This window comes from Hakea prostrata, chromosome 3 (assembly GCF_041222555.1).
Source record: "Hakea prostrata isolate BN-2017 chromosome 3, UWA_Hpros_2, whole genome shotgun sequence".
NCBI lineage: Eukaryota > Viridiplantae > Streptophyta > Magnoliopsida > Proteales > Proteaceae > Hakea > Hakea prostrata.
This window is the reverse complement of record NC_142602.1, coordinates 13,408,478-13,424,848: the sequence shown is the minus strand read 5'-3', so window position 1 is coordinate 13,424,848 and position 16,371 is coordinate 13,408,478. Positions and strand designations below refer to the sequence as shown.

General features: G+C 38.8%; 1 protein-coding gene across 3 annotated transcripts in view; it reads right to left on the bottom strand.

Annotated features, from left to right (window-relative positions):
- The window catches only part of GC5 (golgin Putative 5), a 29,545-nt gene that overhangs the window by 4,183 nt on the left and 8,991 nt on the right, over nucleotides 1-16,371 (bottom strand). For all 3 annotated transcript variants that reach the window (XM_089149154.1, XM_089149153.1, XM_089149152.1), the window contains 12 exons: nucleotides 15,637-15,708; nucleotides 14,694-14,768; nucleotides 11,810-11,924; nucleotides 10,647-10,708; nucleotides 10,478-10,525; nucleotides 1,662-1,946; nucleotides 1,511-1,570; nucleotides 1,305-1,388; nucleotides 1,054-1,119; nucleotides 865-963; nucleotides 565-783; nucleotides 9-126 (listed from right to left, as the gene is read on the bottom strand). In XM_089149154.1, the coding sequence (XP_089005280.1) occupies nucleotides 9-126; nucleotides 565-783; nucleotides 865-963; nucleotides 1,054-1,119; nucleotides 1,305-1,388; nucleotides 1,511-1,570; nucleotides 1,662-1,946; nucleotides 10,478-10,525; nucleotides 10,647-10,708; nucleotides 11,810-11,924; nucleotides 14,694-14,768; nucleotides 15,637-15,708 (1,303 nt within the window). The remainder of the gene's footprint in view (nucleotides 1-8; nucleotides 127-564; nucleotides 784-864; nucleotides 964-1,053; nucleotides 1,120-1,304; nucleotides 1,389-1,510; nucleotides 1,571-1,661; nucleotides 1,947-10,477; nucleotides 10,526-10,646; nucleotides 10,709-11,809; nucleotides 11,925-14,693; nucleotides 14,769-15,636; nucleotides 15,709-16,371) is intronic.

Sequence of the window (16,371 nt, the reverse complement as noted above, 5' to 3'; positions counted from 1 at the left end):
TGGCTTACCATTTTCAGCATAAAGACCCAACTGTTTGGGGCTTGCAGCATGATCAGATACAGAAGAAATTTCACGACGAGTACTTCTTTCCAACTCCAACCTAGCATTCTTCTCCCTTTCTAACTCCTGCAAATTGCCAGCGCTAACATTAAGATGCTAGCATTCTTGTTTCAAATAATGCTGAAAATACCAACACAGTATATAGATAATACTAAGAAAGAACCCTTTTTGGAGCACAATGATCACTATGGTTCCACAAGAGATCCGTATGAAAAGCTTCTGCTTTCTCTAACACAATTTAATAGTACCTTTCCCAGTTTCAAGCTATGGGCTCCATGTAAGTTTACCAAACAACCTTCAGAAACCATGGTCAGAAGGAAAACTGACTAGAAAATATAAAACTATAATCAACAGAAAGGAAAGGAGCAGAATTTGTCATATCTCATCCACTGGACTGCCAGAATCCAACATGATACAGAAATTTAACTGCTCCGGAGAGTTCATACAATATAGTGTACACTGACATGCATATCAGTACCAAACTTAAATCAACTACAGAACTACCTGGTGTAAGAGTTCTCTGTGCGCTATTGCATCCTGCAACTCTTGCTTATGTTTCCTTCTAATCTCCCTAAGCTCTTCCTCAAGCTGGCTGGCACGGCCTTCATGAGTATCAGCATCCTCCTTTGCCGCAAGGTATTCCTGTCTGTTCTCAGCAGCTCTCTGCCTCTCTTTTTCAAGGGAGCGACTTAGCTGTGTTTGCTCTGCTCTAAGACATGAGATCTGTAGCATAAATAAATAAGCTGATGTCCACTTTAGATATTAAATATTAAAACCATAAAAATTCTTAGGAAATAGAAGAACCTGAGCTTCAAGAACATTAATGCGAGATAAAGTTTGTGATAGCCGTTCATTCATGGACCGCTCATTTTCCTCAGCAGCTGCAGCTTTGGCTTCAGCCTCCTGTAAATCCAGCAGCAGTGAAAGAACTTTTAAGTAATAAAGCACGTGAAGAAAAAAAGGGAAGCAAGTCATCTTCTAAATGTCGACAACCTGCAGCCGAGAATTCAGGGATCTCTCAACAGCAACCCATGCTTCTGCCCTTCTGGCATTTGTCTCCTGTTACAATCAAACAAGCACCAAATCAATGCCCATAATCCAAAGCAACTAAAGAAGAAATAGGAGACAAAAAGGTATATACTAAAAACTTTCCAAGTGCTTCAAAAGTAGATGTGAAAGTGAAAATATATATATAAACATAAAAAAGGTTCCAAAAAAATAGAAGTTAAATTAAAGATCATCACCTGCATAGCTTCAATCTGTCTCAAGAGGGGCCTAGTTGACTCTGGAACTTGTGTAATCAACTCCTCACAACGACGCTCACTTTCCTGGGAACCAAAGAACATACAACAAGGAAGCAAATAAATAAATTACTACGACAGAATAAAATGTTCAAAGCACAAAAAACCAGTTTTCAGTGCATAATATGGTCATAGGAAGAACAGCACACTTGATATCGCTTTTGAAGATCCTCAATGTCTCTTCGAAGCATTTCTTCTCTGAAAACTGCCTACAGCATATAATATAAGAAGAAAAATCAAATCATTTTGCTGTGCAAAAGCAGGTAGCAAGCTTAAAATCTTCATGCTTCAAACAAGTACCTGCTGCTCCTTCCGACTGAGAGTTTGTCTTAACTCTTCAAGTGTTTGAACTAGAGTAACTTCACGTTCTTCAGCTTCACGTAGACGACTCTCTAGTTCTGTCCGGGCTTCATTATTGGCCCGTGCTTCTGCTAATGCTTCAGCCTCCTTCGCCGCATTCAGTGCATTAGTGAAATATTCCTTTTGACCTGCAAGTTCTGCATGGTGTTTCTCAATTGTTTCTTGTAGTAACTTCTCAGTTGCAGCTTTATCTCTCTTTATACTTTCTACTTTGTTTTCCTCTACCTGGAAAATTTACAAATATGGCTAACGCTTACAATCAGTAATACCACGCCGTTACAAACAATTAAAAGAATCACATGTTAAGATTATTTCACAATGAAGAAAGCTCTATTGCATGTTTTACCATGAAGAGTTACATTTGCAGATGGTAAGGAAGATAAAGAAGAAAATCAACCAATTCAGGGTGGACATCCATCTAAAGTCCGAAAACACATTCTGATTAAAGCTACCCCATCTAGTCCACCAACAGATTACATGTTTCTTAATAGTTAAATGTACCGTCAGTTGCAGTATATGCCTTGAAGAAGACAAAATTTGCCAAAGCTGGAAAGACAAGTTACAGGGAAAGGGCAAAAGAAATTAGAAGGCCTAATGCAAAAAATGACTAGTCTAAGGATTGGTCTAAGAGCATGGTAGAAGATCTCGATCTCTGGCAAGATCTTGCCACCTTGAAAAACCAATCTCAGTAGAAACGTGTGATTTTTTTGGCGTCAACTTGGTGGCTCGTCTCGGTGGGTTTTAAATCCCAGTTGGGCTGAAACTTGGAATTTAGCCTATAAGGCCTTTTGAGCACACTGGTGGCCTTGGATTTGTGAGAAAATAACCCTAAGTATGTCTTCTAAGTCAACCCTATATGTGAAACCGAAATGCTGTAGGATTGGGGAATGCAAGGTTAGACAACATGTAATAGAGAACATTTAATGCATATAAATGAAAAGCTAGAGTATCAACTATCAAATACATCAAAGAACTTAAATGTCTTCAAAATTTTACAAGCATTAGAAGTTTTAGTAACTAGTAAGTCATAAATCATAATCCATACGTCATAAGTTCACAAGAGTAGATAACAGAAAATTAAATTTGTTTCCATGAAAGTGTAGATCGAAGGTAGTAGATCAACATATATTTACACTACACTCACACATTGATTGTAGAACGTGCTACTCAAAAAAATTAAAACTTGGGGAAAAAATCCGACCTTTGTTGAAGATCTAGTTGAAATGGGCTTGAATGATGCTAAATTGATGTTGTAGATGTGTTAAAGGTGCTTGGAAGTTGAAATCCAGCTGAATCCCCAAAAAATTCCGTCCAAAACTCAACTTACCAGCGAGATGGGCGAGATATCAATGAGAGAGGAGAGAAAAGAGCGAGTGAGAGGCGAGATATGCCTTTCTCGTACGAGATTGGGGGTCTAAAACCCCCTAAACCACTTGATTCAACTAGAAAAAGGGATATCTTGCCATCTTGCGAGATATAAGGGCGAGATCTCGCAAGATGGCGAGATATCCCATTTCGCAGAACTCAACAACTCCCATCTCATCTCAATCAACCAAAAAAGCAAGATCTCGCAAGATCTCTCACCATGCCTAAGAGATCCATCATAGTCTTTTGATATCCAAGGAATATTTTCTTTCACAAGAAAAAAGGGCAAACCTAGTGCCAAAGGCTTCCGCACAAGCAAAGCCCCCCCCCCTCCCAACATGCAGCCTTACCTCAGCAATTTTTGCTGAGAAGCCGCTTCCGTACCTTGACCTCAGGCTACAACTTTGGTCCACTGACCTTAGTCTAGGTAACTTAAAAATGCTAGTGGCTCTATCAGGGGGTAGGGGATCAATGAAAGGATCCCTAAGATATTTTCTCTGGTCTGCATATGGTTTCCAAGGAAGTGAGGAAAGAAAGGTTACATTGTTCCCAAGTGTATAATCTAAAGAAAGGAGAACTGATAGGAAGTGTCACATCAGCCCTCACTTAATTTTGATGATAACAAACACGAGGTACTGATGTCTTGCTTAATAAGTGCCTAATTAGATCAAGCCAAATGAATTAAGTCAAGAGAATTGAACCAAGGAGAGGTTGATCAAGACCCGAAGGGATCAAAACATGAATCAAAGGCCAAACACAAGACTCAACAAGTGAATTACAGCATAGAGACTTGAAGCTTGGCGACCACATGAAGACTTGGAGATCAAGGACAATGACCAACCTAACCCAAGATGATTAAGTGCACTTCAAACACTCTTAACACACTTGTAACATTGAACATACTCATGCAACATGTCTAAACTAGCTCTAGATAGACATAAGACATGTTGAAAGGCTCAAAATGGACTTAGAGAAGGCTAGGAAGACCAACATTCCACAAATACACAAGTCGCATGCCTGCTGTAACAAATGGCAAGGCGTTTCAGCTCAAGCAAATTGCTTGCTGAACTAAAATGACTTGCCATTTTACAGCTCCCCATTTAGTAAATGGCAAGCTTTTTCCCCCAAATGGCACAATGTTGCCTATATGTTCATATCATTAGCATTCTCTGATAAAACTTTCAATCACAAAGACTAAACGGAATGGGGCAGTTTGATCTCCAACAGGTATTTTCCAATGGTTAGATTCTGAAACGGCAAGCTGTTGGTGGAAAAATATGACTGTTATTAATCCATTGGAACACATACCTTTTCCACAACTTCACCTAAATGTAACCCCTCAACTTAAGGGCTAAAACTCTACCTTTTGCCTACATTGTGCATCTCTATAAGTGATCAAAAATCTCCAAATTTTTAATTTATATTGTAGTCAAGCCTCTCACTCCTTGAGCATACCTTGAAGAACTTTCCCAAGGATCCAAGCCCATCAAGGTTCATTGTGGCTGAAGTGATAGAAGGTTAATTGGGAGCTCAAGCCATCCCAAAGTGTCGCAAGCTTTACATTTGTGCATCTCATTCCATCTTGCATCATTCACTCAAGGGATAAAGTGCCACACCCCTTGATAGGTAAATTCTACCTTGTATTTTCTTTTATTGGAATTCTACTCCTAGGTTGAGTCAGAATTGTAAACGGTCTTGCCCTGGTAATATAGATTGTAAGGGTACTCTTGCCGTGTGAACAAAGACTGTAAGGTTTCGATTCCCTACCCATCTTATTATAAGAGAAACACTACTGGAATATCTCTTGAGATCAAGAAAGGAGTAGACATACACAAGTTGAACCACTATAAACTAATGGTCCAACGAGGTTTTCATTTTCCTGTCTGACAAATCTACCTGACTTGGTAAGCTCTTGTAATTGTAATTGACATAAATAGGAAACTAATGAATGAACAGGAAATTGTAGTACGCGATAATTTACCTGTGTGTAGAAACAAAACATGCCTATGACTACATTTCATGGGAAAATTTGCCAAGGTTCCTCAACCCCATTTACATGACTTCACTTACCATGCAAGACAAGCATAGCTTTAGATAATAAGATGGTAAGAAAGACAATTGGTTAGCATTGAGTATTTCTCAACAGTGGCTAGAGAAGTGCAGATAAAGAAAAAGTTTCTCTAGGGTTATCAAATTCAACATGCTTCAACTTTGAAAAAACAAATCTACCTCAATCAGTTAGGTGACACAACATAGTGGTTAGATAGATCCTAGCTCAATTGGTTGTGCCATGGCATCATACCCATCTAATCAGGAGAGCTATATTTGTGCTCTCAGGGGGAATACATTCTCTTGGAGAATGAGAACAGTTGTTCTCTAGCAAAAGAGTTAGCTAGAGGCAGGGTCATTAGATAATCATTATCTCTAGTCCCTTACCCCATTTTCTTTTCCTCTGAGGGTCTTCGGCTTTGGATCTTTGGCTCTGGATCTTGATTGTTGTTACAGCCTATAATATGTATTAAATGCTTTAGATCATGGCTGTTCTTTTTGCAATAAAATATTTGTTACTTGTACCATCAAAAGAATAAACCATGAATTAAGTGGTCCTCACTGAATTTTGTTAGTTTGGCAAACAGAACTCTTCCATAATTCCAGGTTTTGTATTAATCTTCCCATCACCTCATCCTCGTTTAGTACTTTAGTATGATTAAGTTATCCATGAAGATGTTCTAGGCTTCTATTTCTAGAGGGCTCTAGTGTAGGTCAAATTCATTGTAAACAAAAATTTGAACAAGTACATTCTCACAGATGCTTATACTCAGAGATACTCATGTAGTTTTTCTCTCTGTATGGATTTTAAGAGAGAAACATAGGTACTAGAATACTAAACAAACATCACCCTACCTAGATTTGTCTTGAAATAAATGCTTACATTTTCTGCAACATTATTATATTTTCTTTAATGCGTCTATTTATCTCTCTCCAAACCCCCAAAATCCCCCACCCCAAACCCCCAAAATAAGTTTCTCTTCACATTCTAACGATTATATTTGTCTTGAAATAAATCTTTACATACACCAGATTACATTGACAGAGTAGCCCACCAGATTGGCACACCCAACACATTCATTGATCCTGTACATTCAACCCTTCAAACGTTTCAATAGCCGAGAAAATGGAACCTCCAATAGAATATTTTATGTAGAAACTCTACACAGAATTTACCAGGAAAATAAGAGAAGGCACAAGAAAAGCAAATGGTGCCATAATAACAGGGGCACTAATGCAGACCTAGAATAGAGCTGCTGTGTGGGCCTTCACAAAGGGAGTACTACAAGAATAGGAAGTTACACAGCTTAATTCATAATACAATCTGTCTACGATTGGAGATTACATCATACATATAGAAAATAAAAGACTTCTAATCTAAGACTAACTCCCTAAGAGCAATTCAAACTAGGAAATTAGAAGTAACTTGAAACTAAATATCCTACAAATCTAACTTCTGAAATAGGTTGAATAAAATAAACAAACATATTACTGCCCCAAGTAATATATTTCCTAAATCCTACTAGACCCATGACTCCAAGTCTCCAACTGGATCCAATTCATCATGGTCTATAAACCCAGTTGGGTCTTGTTGCAGAATTATCATCAAATTGGGCTTCTTTCCTTGAGAATAGTCTAAGATTAGGTCTCGACTCCATGGGTTTATTTTGTAATTGGCCAATTTGATGGGCCTAAAATATGGTTAGAAAGAAGGATAGCAGGATTTCCTTCATTAGTTCAGTTTCAATCCTATTTTAAATCTATTTACTTAATTATTACAATTTTCTAGTCAGTTCACATTACCTAATAGATCAAGGATTGGGTTAGGCTTTTCCCTTTTAGCATAGGAATCTATTTTGAAGTATGTTTCTAATTTGAGTCCTAGTTTGAGTTTGAAACTATGTCAGCCAAATTGGCTATAAATATAGATGTAATTGCTTAGTTGAGCCATGAATTGATGAATTGAATATAGGGTTTTGTCTACCAATGCTGGTGAGCCCCCATCCCCTTTCTCTCTCTCTCTCTCATATGCAATTTCTTATCCAACTTTTTTCTTATTCATCTTGTAAAACTTGAATTTCCTACAAGAACAAATCCTCTCATCAACAATTCAACCTACTGTTCTTTTATAAAATTGTAAGATGCCATCTGCAATTCTTCTTGCAACCTTCTCAATTTTCCAACCCTAAATTCCCTTCTTTTTTGTTCCCCCTTTCTTATTTTTGGTTTCCTTAAACCATAGCCGTTAAAACCTATCACCAGCCCGACAAACCATTACAATTCATTAGAAATTCATTCCATAGTTCGTACATATCATCCCCTTCTCCCTTAGCATCTTTTTTCTATTTTTCCTGAATTTTTGGACTTCTGTAGAGACCCAAAATTTATAATCAGGTCTGCACCAATCCCAACCGTTTCCAAACTTCAGGAATATCTTCCCCCCAACCCAAGTGACTTTTGATCCCAATTTCAGCCCTAACAGACAAACCAACCCCTAGATCTGCCCATCCCTGTTATTGTCGTCACCCTATTTTTTCTCCCAAATCAAGAAAATCAATATCTCCCAATCCACCCATCCAAAATCATTGACACTTGGAAAGATTATTCTAAGGAAGAAAATATAAATTCCTTTCAAGTTTTACCCCATTCCCATGGGTTTCATCCCAATCTCAAATCTACCCCATCTCGAGGAATTTATAAACCTCCCATGGGATGGGCTAAGTATCCTCAATACCTAAATATCCTGCTATCTTCAAGCATCAATATCCCATCAAACAAGCCAAACCCCAAACAGGGAATTAGAGCACAATTATTAGGAACCAGCTGGGGAACAACCAGCTGTACACCCTAACTGAAACCCCAGTTTTGGGCTTGGAATTCAAGTCTAGCCCTAGAGATCCTGGAAGCTACAGCCCTAGTTGAGCAAGATTGCATGTGTCTTTACATCAACTCTCCTGGTATTGAGAAAAACTCCCACGAGTTCTGTAAAGTAAGAGAATCAACATCCTAAGATCAGCATCCACAAATATTGACTTTGAGGGAATGATGATCCAACAAATCTCATGGTCAACTTGCTGACGATCATTAGCAAATGATGTGTCTTCAATGAAAATTCGCTCATGTATTTTCGCAAAGAAATCAGACCATCAATCAATTCTTCAATTTCAACTTTGATTAGACTATGTACATTGATTTGATTGTCACTTTCTATTTCCAAACTTTATCAATGTCTAGTTCTCCTTCAGATGGTATCATAAAAATTGTAGGAAATATTAAATAATCTCTTGAAGACCTATTGTCAAGTTAGAAAGCTTCATTTGCATCTTAGAGAACCCCTCACTAATCAAATGGAATGAATTGTCATGATCAATCTCCATATGGCAAGTTTATTACAACAAACAAACAATAACAGATATGTAGATAAGCGGGACTCTAGAAGAGGATGGCTGAATTGTAAATAGTGAAACTCAATATGTGGATGGCAGAATTTGAAATAAGTGAAAGTCTATTAGTCATGGCAGAATCATGAATAACTGAAACTCAATATGTGGATGGCAGAATTTGAAATAAGTGAAAGTCTATTAGTCATGGCAGAATCATGAATAACTGAAACTCAATATGTGGATGGCATATTCATCAATAATGGATTAGAAACACAAGGAGAATGCAATGTATGGAGAGGGAGTAAACTTGGAAAAGGGTAAAAGCAAAACAAGGACTGGGAAAAAGCAGGATAGAAGAGGCAGTTTAGAAAGAAGAAATAATTACTAAAACAAGGATAAAAGGAATTTCATGGTGATTGAATTACTGTAAGGACTGAGTTTTTCTTTCTCCTTCGAAAACAGAGGAGAATGGCAGAAGACTCTAAGGGAGCTGCTGCTTGCAATGGAGTTATGGAGGGATGAACAAGCAGGGAACCAGGTATGCTTCCATTCTCTTCCTTTTTCTTTTTTCTTTTTCTTTTTTCTTTTTTTTATTCTTTTTTTCCCTTTTCCTTTTCCTTTCTTTCTGGGTTTTTTTATTCTCTCTCTATCTTTTCTTCTGCTTTTTTTCCCTTTTCTTCTGCTGGGTCTCGATAAAAAACTTTGTCTCTTTTTCGTTTCTATTCTGAATTCTGATTTACTTCTCTTCTTCTTTCTCCTTCTCTTCTCTTTTTTCTCATTGCTCCCAAAGCAGAAAAGTCTTATTTTCCTTTTTCTGTTTCCTTTTCTAGTTGCCAGAACAAGCAAGAGTCATGAATTGTAGAAAGAAGAAAAATGGGCGTGCAGGTTTGTCAACTGGGAAAAATGCTTTTTTTTCCCTTTTTTTTTTGGGGGGGGGGGGGGGGGTTGGAAGGAGGGGGGTAGGGGAGAAGAAAGTGCACACTCATACAGGCTCTCTAATTCATAACTCAATCCTTTCTATTCAATCAGTTTCTACAATGGGGCATTACATTATTTATATAGAAAATTAAAATGCCTCTGGCCCTCTAACTTAAGACTAACTCCCTAACTAAAAGACCAATTCAAACTAGGAAATTAAAGTAATTTCAAACCAAATATCCTACAAATCAAACTTGTAAAATAAATAAAATAAGATTTCATTGCTGAGCTCAAATAGGAAAAACTAGCACAGTCCTTGGGTTTGTCTAGAATCTTTGGTCTCAATCTCGGTGCCTAGTTCTTTTCTTTGCTTTGCTTTTGCTCAGGTGCTTGCTTGTTAGCTTCGGTAGGGCTCTGCCCTTTGCTCTCTTGTTGCCCCCCCCCCTTTTTTGGTTAATGAATTCCTTATTCATCCAAAAAAATAAAATAAAATAAACAAAAACATCATTTTCCTAAAATAAAATATTTCTTAAAATCCTACTAGATCCATGACAAACTGGATCTGGCTCATCTTGGGCTACAAACCCGGTCAGGTCCAGGTTCACCCAAGGCTGCGTTTCAGGTGTAGTCAGCTGTAAGGATCATCATATCATGATCACATCATGGATCAGACCAGGAATGAACACCGAAGGCCAATCCTATTCCCAAGAGCATCATAAAGGATCCCAGAGAAAAGGCTTGGGGTTGGGGGAGGGAGGAGGATGCAAACGCGCTTACCCATGCTTTGCAGGTTGCAGTAGAGCAAATTTACCATTGCTACCACTCAATCAGATTTGAACAAATTTCTGAATTCTGTTAATTTTTTGCAAACTCAAACTTCTCCCTAACATTTATTCTAAGAAAGATGCAACCAAATCCTGCATGTTTTCATAAATGTTTATCCCTATTTGAAAATCAAAGGCAACTATTCATGTTCAAATAATAGAGTAATAAAGATGAAAAGCAATGAAACCTGCAAATAGTGCTTGTAGATTTAAGTACCTGAAGTTTGGTAATCAAACCTTTCTTTTCCTCTTCAAACTCTCTGATCTAGCTTTCACAGGGAAAAAATGAATGAACACATTGTTAAGATTTATATAAACAAAGAAAAGACCAATTGATACTGGTTTAACTTTATAACAAGTATTAAGTAGAAATATTTGAAGCATACCTGTGCCCTTAACTTTCTGATTTGTGACTCCTGTGCTGCTTGCTTTTTAGAAAGCTCTTCACCTGGCACAGTAAGATTATATTCAAATAAAAATGTTAAGAATCTGATCAAAATTGTCTCATAGTTCAAATTCTTCAGAATTGCATTGCAAAGTCTATAAAATGTACAGGAAGACAAATGGAATGAAAATGTAGAAACTGAAAATTTTCAAAAATAATTGATATTAAATCTTACTGGTTTCTGTAATAAATAAATATGCAGATTTTTCTCTTCTTTTTTTTTCTGTGGGTGAGGGGGTGGGGTGGGGGGGTGTTGCATAACATACTTTACTTCTATGATATGCATACATGATGATAGAACTGCAGTATCAGACTCTACAATCCAGAGATTTGATAACATAGTGCTAACTCTCATTTGGTACGATATTCTGGTCAAACTGAGACATGCGAAATACCGAATTTTCAGCCAACTTTGAAACAGTGTATTTTATGGATAGGTTTCAATTGGACATTTCGATGGGCAAACAGCCATATTAAGCGCTGATACTTAGGTAAACCTTGTGTTAGCTAACGCAAAAACTTCCATATTGCAAGAATAATCACATGAAGTGGAATTGTGGATTTGCAACCTTGGTTAGCTGTAGAGGTTAAAAACCTTATTAAGTATACTATGTAACATTGCCTGCATAGATTGTTGAAATGAAATATGAATGAAGAGTCCACTGTCTAATTACAACAATTTGCCATCATTTCTTGGTTATGATTGTAGATGAACCTGCGAGCATGATCCATTCAAAACCCCCATAAATTACCATCCAATTCCTGCATCTAATGAAAAGGTGGAAGGAACCCCGAATTTTTCTAATACTGTTTCTGTACAATATAAGAAGCCACAGATGATTCTTCAAGAAATATGCACCTCATTAGTAGAAATCAATTTTTTTTCCTTTAATCAAACCCTAAATTGGTTAAAATACTACTTCATATGACCACTTTACTAGTAGAGTATTACTTATAGCAATCAATGCACAAGCAATAATTAACTGTTGGAGAAACCTATCGAAACTGAAGAGCATATGCATAGGTGCCTCAAACAATAAAAAGGATATGCACTAGGTACAATGGAGTGCTATAGTTATTTGTGCAGACTTATTTCAGCTCTACCTTCAGCCATAACTTGATTGATTATTTCATCTTTTTCTTTCAGAAGGGCAGAAGCATCACTTCTCTTATTCTGCTCTCTCCTTAGAGTATCCCTTTCCTTTGTAAGAGCATAAACCTGAAAACCACAAGAGTCAAGAGAAAACCAAGAAATTAGATAAACACCAGCAAGAGAACAGTCACCACCAGTGAATTTACCCAAAAGACTCCTATGACAATTTACAACTAAGGATATAAAATTAGTAAAGCAAGAAGCAGATTAATCCATCCTATCCAATGCTAAAATGTGTAAGGGGCAACCAATAAACCCAGAAGTCTATACATGAAGGTCAAAAACACCACCACCAAATCAGCAGTGACCTATGGGCATATTAATAGTCAGATCCATAATTAACATACATGTTTTCTGAGGTAATGGTGATAATGGAACCTCACCCCCCCCCCCCCGGCAAAAAACAAAATCCTCCTCCCTTACCTCGGGCAAGCCCAAAATCACCCGACTACCTCTGCTCCTCCCCCTCCTCTCCTCTTCCTTGGTCCCTCTTCTCCTCATCTCTCAAGCCCCGAGAGCTGGCATCCCTCTGTGTCTGCTACCCCCCATCTATTGTGGATAGCCAAATTGCAGCTTTTTGTCCCAAAGGTAGTCTTGACAAAGAAGCTCCCAGCTGAAGCCAATGCCTCGTAGGACACTTTCTCAGCTCTCGCCCCCTTTACCATATTGTCAAGACTTCCCTGACCAAGCAATGGAAGCCCTCTGCTCCCCTGGAGATATTCTTGCTTGATCATGGATTTTTCTTTTCAAATTCTTGGACAATGATGACCTTCACAAGGTTCTTGTGGAATGTCTGTGGGTGGTTAGAGAACGTCCCCTATTCCTCCAGCAGTGGACATGAAACCTGCAACTCTCCCAAGAAGATCTCTCCTCCCTTCCTCTTTGGATCACCCTGCTTGGTCTAAGCATTGTCCATTCTGCCCTAGGAACCCTATCTTCGCTGATGCTCAAACAATGATGAAAGACAGGCTTGCTTTTGCATGTCTTTGCATCGGGACCCCTGCTGAAGCCCCATTGCCTTCTTCCATCTTCACCAAGGAAGCTTATAGGGTCAGTTTCACGCAAGAAGTAACTACGAATGGAAGCCCCCACATTGTTTATCCTGCAAAGTCTTCGAACTCCAACCCAGTGTGACGGCAAGCTCCCTTGCATGTCCTTCTGAAATCACATTCTTCCCCCTGAGCTTGGTCCTAGATCTACTGGAAAACTCCCGCAGAATCCTCCAATGGCAGAACTACGGACCACAATCCCTGGCATCCCCCGGCCCCAAAGCCCCAGCACCCCAGGCAAGCCCCCCAACGCCTGGCGCCCGGCCCCCCCCACCCAAGGTCCATCCCCTGAACCCCGAACCCAATGTCGCTGAGCCCGCTATTGATCAGTTATTGCCTGTGCATGTTGCTGCTGATCCTCTGCTACTTGCACTGCATCCTCTAACCTCCCTATCTCTCCCTCCTCCTTCACCTGGCTTGCATGACAAGCTCCAGCAACCCCCTACATCCCTTTCCAATTCTTCACTACTTCCCTCACCCCCATTCTCCTTTTCTCTAGTTTTTTCCCCTCCCCCTTCCCCCACGTCCACTAACTTGGGCCCCACCCATCCCCAATGTTTCCTTTCCCCCCACCCTTCACCCACTTACTTGTATTTGTGGCCCACTTCTCCCACTATATTTTGGGCCCACCTCCTTTGAACCCTCTCGGCCCGCTTCCCCACCCCGTCTAATCTCCTCCCTCATGGGCTAGGCCCAACCATTTCAACCCTCCGCCCATCACTCAGCTCCCCTCCCCTTTTTCTGGCACGCTTGGCCCAGACTCTTCCCCCTCCCTCCCTAGCCCCAATAACTTGGGCCCTTCTAGCTTCCTTTTCTCCTAGGCTAGAGCCGCAGATGCCTTATCCCCCTCTTCTGGCCAAACATTGTGGACCTAGCTATTTCTCCTCCTGCTCCCACACTCCGATGGTCTTGGGAGGTAATCTTTTTAGTTGTTACCTATGAGGGTGCTAATGATTGTGTTGAGATATTGAGGATATTGACTGTTGTGCTCTCAATGCTGGGACCCCCAACCCTCACGTACCTGGGGAAACAATGGCTGCAGGAGAAGCAATCGCACTTTGAAAGGGTACCACCATGTCGATGAAGATTTTATTGTGGACTTCAGAGCCCATAAAAAGAAGAAGAAGCGTAGAGGCAAAAACTAGTTTAGGCCTGCTTTGATTCGTTTTTTTCACTTTGGCTTTGGACTTTTGATCCTTTTCTTATCCCCTTTGCTGAGCTTTTAGCCTGGTGCTCCCAGGCTTTGTTTGGCTCTCGCCTTAGTTGCTCCATTGAATTCCCCCCCCCCCAACCCTTTGCTTAATGAATTCTTTATTCATCCAAAAACCATACATGTTTTCTAAAATTAATTGTCCTTATATATGTGAAGAATGTCAGGAAAAAAAAGAAACAGATTAACAACTGATATAAATTACCAAAAGTAGAAAGATAGCTTCGGAAAAATATTAATTTCTTAAAATTTAAAGCATAAGAGGCTGATAGATGAATATGATAAACCCAGCTTTGACAAAAGTGACCTATTCATCAAAAGCCTTTTTTTTTCCTTTTTCTATTTTGTTAGGAAGATGATTGACAGCATTTAGATTTATTAATTCCTATATGCTTCTGATATATATTAATGGAATCTTCCATTATTTCTGATGCAATGTAGCAGGTTATCAATAATTCAGTAAAAGACCAGTGAATCTCTGATAAGGTCATCACATATAGAATACTTTGTATTACCTCAAGTTGCAGAAGAACAAGCTTGGGGGGGAAAGAGAAGAAAAGAAACACAAAATCACACCTTTCTTTCCAGAGCTGCCACCCTTTGATGATATTCTGCTCGGAGTGACTCGATCTCTGATTCATTGGATTTCCCCTGCAAAATAAAAATTCCATGGTAGATTCAATTTCTTGCCTTCATCAAAGAAAAGCCAAAAAACAAAAGAACTACTAGCAGAAAAAGCAATCAAATAACCAAGGGAAAGAGGGGGGGGGGACACCATATGCTTAAGGACATTCAGTATTTGCAACTATTATCATAAGACAGATCCCATCAAACCTCAGACACAAAAGCAGACAGAACGTCTTCAGAGTAGTTGCATGCCAAATGGATGAACAGGCAGTTGATACAAAACACAAGCATTATACAAGCAAGAGTTTTCAAGAAATATTTTCCTCCATTGACTCTGATGAAATGGTTTTTATCGGTTATCACTGAGCACCTCAGTTTCCTTATGAATTGGCAGCAAGTACTTCAGATTTTTGCTAGACTAAGATTCTGATATCCAATAAACCACTATTAGAGAAGAGGTGGATCTCAACAGCTCACAGACCCAAGATTTTCACATATAAATATGGATTTAATGATGATAGCAACAGATTCAGGTTGACCAACCAGACTATCACCCATCAACCACTACTAGGAGTAGAATAGCAACTGACTTGTTCAACTTCAATGTATTCCACTACATGAATCATTAGTCTTTATTACATAAGAACCATCTTTCATCAACAATTCAATCAATGGGCTGAACAGCGCAGCCACCAAGCAGAGCAATCCCCAGGAGAAGTTGCTAAGAAATTTTAGATATTTAATTCTGAGCACCAAACTTTTACCAATCTCAATTACAAACCAAAATAACTGATACGAGTAAAATGAGAAAATCATGCACAAGCAACAACAACAACATAGGTAAATGAAAAGATACGTAAAGATGGAAATAACATGTTAGAACCATACCTACCTTCAGATCCTCAATTGTAGCCTTCAGCTGCTCATTTTCAGTCATCAGCTTTGAAATCTCATCAGCTTTTGCCTGAAATATTGAATGCTTTGAAATGTCAATAAGTTTTAAAAAAAAAATTAGAAAAATTAGAAAAATACTACAGGAGGACAAGTATAGTACCAGAAGGGGAAAAGAACAAGGCAGACAAGTATCATGATGCATCACAAGGGAAACAAACAAAAATATAGAGGTCATTGGTTTTATAAAAGTACATATGAAGTGTGTATTTGTGATGTATATAGGTTTGAGAATGCTTGTCTTACTGGAAAGGAAGGCTTGTCGCCATAAATGTTTCCAGCTAATGACACAGATGGTTAAACTTAGAGAAGTCCTATGAGTATAAATTGTTGTTTTCCTTAAATTTGAGAGGAGTTTCTGAGGGACAGATTAAGCAAGATCATGGACAAAAAGCAAAGAAGAGAACTGTAAAGATAACTAGTGTTAAGCATTTGGAAGAAACCTGTCACTTTGAAACAAGCAAAAAAAGCAACAGCCACCAGGTGATCACGACAGATATACAGTTGACTGTGTTCGTTGTACCTATATGAAGAGAACCCACTGGCTAAAAGCCGAATCTAGACCTCCATACCATCCCCTGATTCTCTGCTTTCATGCAGTCAACTCTTTTTCATTTTACAACTCACAAAAGAAGGCCAGAATAGTTTCAGAGATTTTTTTAATATTCCTTAAATG